Source organism: Phoxinus phoxinus (assembly GCF_949152265.1).
Source record: "Phoxinus phoxinus genome assembly, chromosome: 22".
Taxonomy (NCBI): Eukaryota; Metazoa; Chordata; class Actinopteri; order Cypriniformes; family Leuciscidae; genus Phoxinus; species Phoxinus phoxinus.
In genome coordinates, this window is record NC_136897.1 from 18,543,216 (window position 1) to 18,552,586 (window position 9,371).

Genomic DNA, 9,371 nt, shown 5'->3' on the forward strand with positions numbered 1-9,371 from the left:
CTTATACCCAAAAATGTTAGGTAAATATTGTACTTCAGGTGTATATGTATGTATCTTGTACTTGAGAATTGCCACAGTTTTATTGTAACCTATAGTTTAGCTCAACAAGGCAAATTAGTAGGCTATTACAACACTATAAAAGGTTATAGATTTTATAATTATTTACTTGGTTCTGTTAGTTGTGATACTGCAATCTCTTTGTGAGTGACATTTGTCACATTGTTTTGTTTTCCTATATGTTTCTATATCTTCTCATAGAGATGCACTACATACAGTGCTATGCATAAGTTTAGACACCCATGCTAAAGTTGACCTAAAAAGAGGAATAAAAAATCATAATTTGGAAATTGAACTTAATGCCTTAATTTAAAAAAATAGGAAAAATCCAACCTTTAAGGACACCAATTTTCTTTGTGAATGAATAATGTATCGTAAATAAATAAATGTTCTTCCTTAAAATACAGGGTGCATAAGTTTGGACACCCCTATGTTAAATTCCCATAGAGGGAGGCAGATTTTTATTTTTAAAGGCCAGTTACTTCATGGATTCAGGATACTATGCATCCTGATAAAGTTCCCTTGGCCTTTGGAATTAAAATAGCCGCACATCATCACATAGCCTTCACCATACCTAGAGATTGGCATGGTTTTATTTCAGTTAGCCTAACAGCTGGTTTGATTTGCATTGAGAGATGATCTTATGGAAAGTAGCCCATGCAAATCTCTAGGTATGGTGAAGGCTATGTGATGATGTGCGGCTATTTTAATTCCAAAGGCCAAGGGAACTTTATCAGGATGCATAGTATCCTGGATCCATGAAATAACTGGCCTTTAAAAATAAAAATCTGCCTGCCTCTATGGGAATTTAACATAGGGGTGTCCAAACTTATGCACCCTGTATTTTAAGGAAGAACATTTATTTATTTACGATACATTATTCATTCACAAAGAAAATTGGTGTCCTTAAAGGTTGGATTTTTCCTATTTTTTTAAATTAAGGCATTAAGTTCAATTTCCAAAATATGATTTTTTATTCCTCTTTTTAGTCAACTTTAGCATGGGTGTCTAAACTTATGCATAGCACTGTACATGCATTTTACTCATTTATTAAGTCTACTGATAAGTGAGTCTCTACAGAATAGCACCAACAATGCCATCATCACACCACTGTCCATTAACCAAGAAAACAACCATGTTCTCGAGCAAATTAACTTACTTTTTTTAAATATATTGTTTGAATAGATTCTTTTAAGATATTTATTTTAAGTGAGAAACATAAACAAAGAAATCGGCAATCTTTAGATTGGTAGACAACATTGATATAGCCTATACCATATAACATTGTTATTATTTTATTTTATTTGTTGTTGTTCTTGTTGTTTATTTTATTCATGTTTTGCTTTTTATTGTTTTTTTATTTATTATTACTATTATTAGGTAGGCCTATTTATGATTGTGCCAAAACAGATTTAAATAATTCATTAATAATCGGTTTAGTATTGGTTATTGGAACACTTTGAAATATGTATTGATTATTTAAAAAAATCTCTCATCTTAAAAATCAATGCATTTATTAGCCTATATTAATAAACCAATGCATACAAATCTATGTGTATTACACTTTTTGTATTACCGATTTCCTGGTTGACACAGATGGACATCTTTAGAGTCACATGTCAGCAATGAAATGCATGACATCACGACTGTAGATAACTGACTCTCTGTCTTGAGCGACCGCTGAACACACACACTCATCATTTAACATGGAGCTGGACATGGAACGACAGGAGCGCTACTTTATTGTAGTGAGGAGAAGCAAGAAGGGCTTATCTCGCGGGTCAATTTTGCGCGCGGACGCGGAGACAGCAGCAGGAGATCTCATAGGAATGGTTCATGGAGGAGGTGGCAGTGCCAGGAGCAGTGGTTCGGTGAAGAAACAGAACACATACCCTCTCTCACGCCATCAAGCTCAGCTACTTTTGTTCGTTTCTCCTGCCAGCAGAAGACTGGAGCTCATGTGCAACGTCCAGCTCTTCAGTGCAGTCTGTGACCTTACTCAGGATGATCTTGTTGTGGTCAAACACAAGAAGGATTTTCAACCATGCCTGGTCAAGAATCTGGTTCAAATAGGCAAGAAGGACAAACCAGGAGTCTTGCAAATGCTGGGATTTGAGCTGAACTTAATGGTGAGGAAAGGCATCTTTTGTTTTTGCCTATTAGGCCTAATTCATACAAAGAAATGCACTAATATATTGAAATAGACTAAATTGTTTAAAATAATACGTTTTATTATTGTACATACAATTTGTATATACAGTTTTGCATATAGAGGAAATGTTTGTCTGTAGTTTTACTTTAATGGGGAAATCCCTTATCAAAATTTGAATCAACATATGACTGTGTAACATTACATAATCTAAACATGCATTTTCCAATGGTGACGTAAGTGTCGACCTTTTGATCACACAGATAAAATACTTGAAATGCAAAGAAAATAGTCATGTTAATGGCGTAAAGAATCCACATGGATCTGTTGACATGCAGTTGAATTTTTTCACAGGAGGCTGAGCAGGATATTTTGTCGAAGAAGACTGTCCCTCTTCCCTTCTTCAGTGCAGCTGACATTGTCCAGGTGGTTCCATCACATTCAAACACCAGGCAACCGCTGAGAATCAGCATTGATTTGGGTCAGTTACTTATCTTTTTAGCCCTTAAAACATATTGAAAGTATCTAGGATATTGGATTGGGTACTTTTGTAGATTAAAAGAGAAAAAGATTGCTATCTTAAACTGGAAAGACTGTTCTGTCATTAACAACTCATAGCATCTATCATGCTTTATATCAAGATTGAATGGGGTCAATCATATGACTTGAGAAATGTCAGGTGATGATATCTGCAATAATATGATTTACATATCTTTTTAGGTTTGAACAGGAAAGCAGTGTTGCGCATAAATTCCATGCCAGCTCTTAACTTACGCAATGCAAAAAAAGGAAGTATCTTCTCCAACAAGGATGTGTCCAACTCTGTTCAGGCCTTGTCCCATTATTCTTTGGAGGTGGGGTCCATGGCAGAGGCCATATCTTTGAATGGACTGACTGTATATGGGGTGATCAGATGGATTGGAGTTCCAGATGGAAAGACAAATGACTGGGCAGGACTTGAGCTGGTGAGCATCTACATTTTTTTATCTTATTACAGAGCACATGCTGATTATGTTGTGTTTTGTGCATGCAATTGATAAAAAAAAATCTCTCAAATCCTTTCAGGACAATGAAGCAACGACCTGTTCGGGTGGGACGTTTGGTACAATACGGTATTTTACCTGCGAAGGAAACAAAGCTTTGTTTGTGCCACTGACCAACTGCAAACCAGACAGTAGATTTCTGTTCATTCCTAATGAGATCCAGAAACCACTTGAACCTCCCTCAGGTGAGGCCTTTAATTTTGCTATATTATTCCACTTCTAGAAACAGAGTTTTAAAGGCCTCAAAATATATACTGTATATATATATTTCTTAAAGTACCTTTTTTCCCTCTTAGTCACACTCCTGGAAGATTTGGATGAAGATGTTCCCCCTGTTGCTGAGCAAGATGTTTTGTCTCATCTGGTGGGCAGAATGAAAGGGATCCAAGGTCACTTCAACTCTTGCTATTTAGATGCCACTCTCTTTAGGTAAGCCTCTTAAGAAACGCATGTTATGTCTGTTATTTCACGTTTCTATCTCTATTTTCATTTTCTTTTATTCTCTGCTTTTACAGTCTCTTCACGTCATCCATAGCTTTCAGCAGAATGTTTAACAGATCAGCCGATAGTGAGGAAGGCATTTCACACATTTTAAGACGGGACATTGTGAACCGTTTACGCAGGTAAAAGCTCCCAAACCCCCTTGATGTAGGATAGTGTGATAGTACATAAGAAAGTCACATTACAAAGCTAATGCACAGCCATATTTGTAGAGCTTGAGTAAACACTCATGCTCATGTGGGCATGTGTTTATAGTCATCAGGGTACTCACAGTTCATTTCATATGACCTCTGCCTCCCTCGACAGATCGGGCTTTGTTCCAGCAGAGAGTGTGATGAAGTTTCGTAAACAGTTGGGTTGCAAATCTTTTGCTACAGAGGAGAAAGGTATTACTTGTCACATAGCGGCCATTTACTTTTTTGATGTAGAGCTGCAAGTTTTTAATCTATGGCTTAGAGGAAACGTTACTCTGATACTAAAATAAAATATTGTTACTCCTATCCTTCAGATCCAGAGGAGTTCATCACCCTACTATTAAAAAATGTTTTACACATAGAGCCATTGCTCAAAATCAGGTAAGTTTCAGTTGCACTGCTTGTCCATCACTCTAGATTTGTTTATCTGAGAAACAAGGCTGAGTTTTTTACATTTTACTACAATTACACAACCCTTGAATGAATATGTTTTGCGCACAGGTTAAAAATTTATATGTACCATATTTATTAAAACATTATTATATTATTATACTGTATTATATTAAATTATATAATATTTTATTTTATTTATGTTTTTGAATGTATACATACACAATGGTTCACAAGTTTGGGGTCAGTAAGTTTTTGAAAGAAATACTTTTATTCAACAAGGATGTATTAAATTGATCAAAGTGGAAATACTTTTGTAATGTTACAAAAGGTGTCTATTTGAAAATAAATGCTGTTCTTTTGAGCTTTGCATCCATCAAAGAATCCTTATCAAATATGTAATATTATACCACAAAAATATTAAACTGTTTTAAACATTGCTAATAATTATTTCACAAACGGTCGCAGTAAGGATGAGATGAGCAGGATCTGTATGCAGCAGTCATTTTATTAAATACAAACTAAAAGAAACAAAACACTCAGAATACGCAGGAATAGCAAAATACAAACAGAACAACCGTTACACACGGACGAGATCAGACCATGAACAGAACGAACTCAGGGTTTAAATATCAAAGAAACGAGACACAGGTTCACATGAAAACAAAATCAATAAGAAACCATAGAAACCAACTCAAACACAGGAAACGTGCAAAAAAACCACACAAAAAAACAGACACAGACATTCCCTTACAAAAAAATAATGTTTCTTGAGCAGCAAATCAGCTTATTAGAATGATTTTTGAAGGATCATGTGACGCTGAAGACCTGGAGTAATGATGCTGAAAATTCAGCTTTGGCATCACATGAATATTTGAATTTGAATTATAATATTGCGTTTTTACTGTATTTTTGATCAAATAAATGCAGCCTTGGTGAGATTAAGTGACTTTCAAAAACAAATTTAACTGGCCAATCTTTTTTTAACGGTAGTGTACATTCTGTGTAAACAAGCTTAAACTGTATTTCTTAACACCTGTGTGTTGTGTTGTTTGTAGGTCACATGGAGAGTCTTCACAGGATGCCTATACGCATCAGATCATTGTAGAGAAGAATCAGGTGGGAGCCGTGCCTTCAGTTCAACAGCTGCTTGAGATGTCTTTAGTATCAAGTGATCTGAAGTTTGAAGAGGTTTGTTCATTTCTTAGACTCTACTGTAAATTAGATGATTATTTATTATATTACAGTTTGCATACCCCATTTTTGCCAACTACCTAGTAGATATATTTCAAACAAAAGTATGCATTATTAATCAAAACTTTTTTATTTTAGATTCCATCTTGCCTTATAGTTCAGATGCCGCGATTTGGTAAGAAGTTCAAGATGTTCCCTAAAATCATTCCCTCAACGGAGCTGGACATCACAGATGTCTTACATTGTTGTGAGTTTAACTAGCATACTTCCAAATGAAATCTCCTCCTGATCATATTTGTTTAGTGGAAGCAGATATTGGACTGTTGCAGATACAATATCTCTCATGCTTCTCCTGTTTTCTCTGGCAGCTCCTCGGGAATGTTTTCTGTGTGGTCATATTGCTGAATATGAGTGTGGCCAGTGCCTGACGGACCATAAGCTCCAGCCTGGCAAAATTAAGCAGTATTGCTCTACCTGCAACACACAGGTAGTAAACCTAATGCTGAAATCTTATTTATGTACTTTGTATTCCAACAGTTCTGTGATATAATGTATTTTACATGCTTTTTTCATCCACATGCCTTCTCCCACAAACACTACCAAATATGTTTGCTCTTTCTACAGGTTCACACCCATACCTCTCGACAGGAACATACTCCTCACAAACTTACAGTTCCAGATCATCTTCCAAAAGATGCATCAGTACAGAGGCACCAGATGCAACTCTTTGCAGTTCTCTGTATAAACACCAGCCATTATGTGTCTTTTGTCAAATATGGGCCTGACCCACGGTCCTGGATCTTCTTTGATAGCATGGCTGACCGATGCGGTATGTCATATATGCTATATTTCAGTGGCGTGGAGAGTAAGGCCGGTGGCATTAGCTTTTGACACGACGAACACAAGTTTCCCATCGCATATCAACTCTAACAATAAAAATTAAGAAAATATTCAAAAAGTGAAATTATAGTGCCTAACCTGTATTTAATAGTGGGAATAAAGTGTTTAACGGGTAGGGTTAGGTGTAGGGCTTTAGGGATAGTGACAAGTAATGTCCCAATGAGGCAGCTTTCATATGATCATATACATTAAATATGTTGTTATTATACTGTTTTATAATATACCACAATACACTGAGGTGCAAATAGTATCTGCCATAAGTATAAATAGCATCTAACAACTATTTACACTTAGTACAATTAGAAACAAACTACTATAGCCTACTCATAGTGCACAGAAAATGCTGCTGTTTTGGTGTAAAATATCTAGCCACTGCCAAAAAATAAATATGGTATCTGAAAGTTGCTTTTTGTGATCAGTTTGTGTGTAAATGTACAGTTTAGTCCAACTTTTTCCACTTTTGAATTAATTTCTAGTGCGAAATTAATATTGTAGTAATTAAATATTCGCTTAGTTATCACCAAAGCTTTTGTTGTACATCATTAAACCGTTATGCTGCCTCAGAAGTCTGTCTGAAATTAGTTTTGTGAGGTACCTTCATGTACAAACGCTAAAGTCAGCTGCTTAAGATTTCAGACACAGCTTTTCAGAAGGTTTCACAAGCCCTCCATTACTGACCAGATAAACCCAGATAAAATGCTGACATAGGTGTTGGAATTTAGTTCATTCCTGACCATCTTACTTTTATCCTTAGGTGATGATAACAATGGCTACAACGTTCCCGTGATCAGGTCCTGCCCTGAGGTTGGAGACTTCCTTTGCCAGTCTGAAGAGGAGATCTCCACAGCAGATCTGAGTCAGTGCAGTGAGCTGGTGCGCAGACTGCTGTGTGATTCATACATGTGTCTGTATCAGAGAACAGACAATCACCCTCAGCTTCATCAATGAGCAGAGACATTTCTGATATCTTTGTCCTACTATATCTATTGTGTCATTGCATCATGAGAGTTGACACATGAAGGATACTGATGTTTTGCTTTGCTCTGTTCTTTATCAAATTGTTCTTGTGATTTATAATGGAAGTTGATTTGTATATAAAAGGGCTCCCAGCTGTACATTCAATTTATTAGCCAGAGATATGCATTTATAAACAATCAACAATACAATTTGATTTAATATGACAAATAGTGCCAGGATGTCATATGAAGGTTCAGTATGATTTTTTTTTTAAATATGATTTATTGTTAGATAATTTAAGTTTATTTGTACTTTTTTAACATATTATATTTTTATTGAAATTTATTAAAGTTGTAGGATGTTTATATTTGCATTAAAACATTGTTGTACCATCTGTATTCATTTTATCCATGGTAGATATTATGTTATGCAGAGTTTTAATTCTTTCCTAACTTTTACTCTTTGGGTCGTATTTGTATAGTTTATGCGTCATTGTTGACAAGTATAGGTTACAGAAATAAATTACCTAAAAAAAAATAATTAGAAAATAGAAATGTATAAAACCTGGGATAAGTATTGAGCATTGGTGGGATTGAATGTATTGAAGGTCTAGCTCTAGCTGAATAGAAGTAGGGGCGATGACGCCCTCTATTGGAAACACCAGCATTGACTCCGATAACGATGTTTACAAAGACTTTACCACGTTCTAAACTGTGACGTCTGATTCTTAAACGAATCGTTCTTTTGAATTGATTTGCCAAACAATTGAAACGAACTTATGATTATATTATATTATTGTAATATTAAAATATCGTTTCTAAAAAACAAACCAGGAAATATTATTATTCGTCGTTCATTTGTGAGTGTATATGCACAGCAGTAAGTTTAAGTTAAAAAAGAAAAAAGAAAAAAAAACTGTTTGTTTTTAGGCCCAGTTGTTGCAGAATCCAGTCACATTTTATATTAAGTGGCCACTATGTACTAACATTAATACCTGCAAGACTATGTGTTCACTATAGGCTACATGTTGTTCAGGAAAATTTCCAGATTTACTGCTAATCATTTTGAGGTTAGGGTTATTACAAATATGAATTGCATGCACATACTTTAAATGTTATTACCATGCACCAACATGTATGTACATAATAACCTATATTGTATGAAATGGATAAGTTGATATCACCTTATAAGATGTGACCCAAAATTCTGTTACTGGTCATTGTCCTTTAAATAGTTAACTGTGAAAGCTATCATTATTTAAGTTATAGTGTACAATTAGTATGACAGTTGCCTCACGAAATTCATAAATAAGACGTGGTTGTGAAATGCGAGTCTTTGCCTTTGTACATCTGTTGTCTGGACAGAGTATAGCCCTACTGCCGGTTTAAGATAAATGTGGCCATTGAGGAACAAGGCATCATACTTTTTAGTAAGCACACACACACACACTCACTGTCTGGTTCGCTATTTTTGTGGCTCTCCATAGGCGTAATCATTTTTTTACTGTACAAACTGTATTTTTTATTCCCTAACCCAAACCCTACCCCTAAACCTATACCCATCACAGAAAACGTTCTGCATTTGTACATGTTAAAAAAAATATAACTTATTATGTTCATTAACCCATTTCCCTGGTGGGGACCGCTGGCTGGTCCCCACATGTAGGTAAGCAGGTTTTGCTACTTGTGGGGACATTTGTTGTTAACAGAAAGAACTGCGAGTATTGTCGAGGCTGATGATTGAACTTGTTAAACCAATCAATGATGTGCCAAAGGTTTCTTGATGCCTTATTACTTTAATATTCTAGAGTAGGCCTACTATAAATGTATAATAGCTAGCCATGTGACAGTCAACTTCATTCCATCAGAGAAGGCTTTGTAGCTAGTATTTTGTTAATCAAATGTTACAAATGTATTGTTTATTATTATTATTACAATTGTTATTATTATTATTGATAATAATCATTGTTTTAACAAGCTTCTCTTC

The 9,371-nt window shown here is 35.3% G+C and overlaps 1 protein-coding gene across 1 annotated transcript; it reads left to right on the forward strand.

The window, feature by feature from the left end:
- Positions 1–1,701: 1,701 nt before the first annotated feature.
- Positions 1,702–8,204, forward strand: cyld2 (cylindromatosis (turban tumor syndrome) 2). The gene is made up of 13 exons (XM_079596798.1): positions 1,702–2,186; positions 2,561–2,687; positions 2,927–3,171; positions 3,272–3,434; positions 3,546–3,678; positions 3,765–3,872; positions 4,057–4,136; positions 4,259–4,325; positions 5,393–5,525; positions 5,667–5,775; positions 5,897–6,015; positions 6,153–6,357; positions 7,183–8,204. Exons 1-13 carry the CDS (start codon positions 1,764–1,766, stop codon positions 7,374–7,376), a joined length of 2,106 nt encoding a protein of 701 aa, XP_079452924.1. The 5' UTR covers positions 1,702–1,763; the 3' UTR covers positions 7,377–8,204.
- Positions 8,205–9,371: the final 1,167 nt, after the last annotated feature.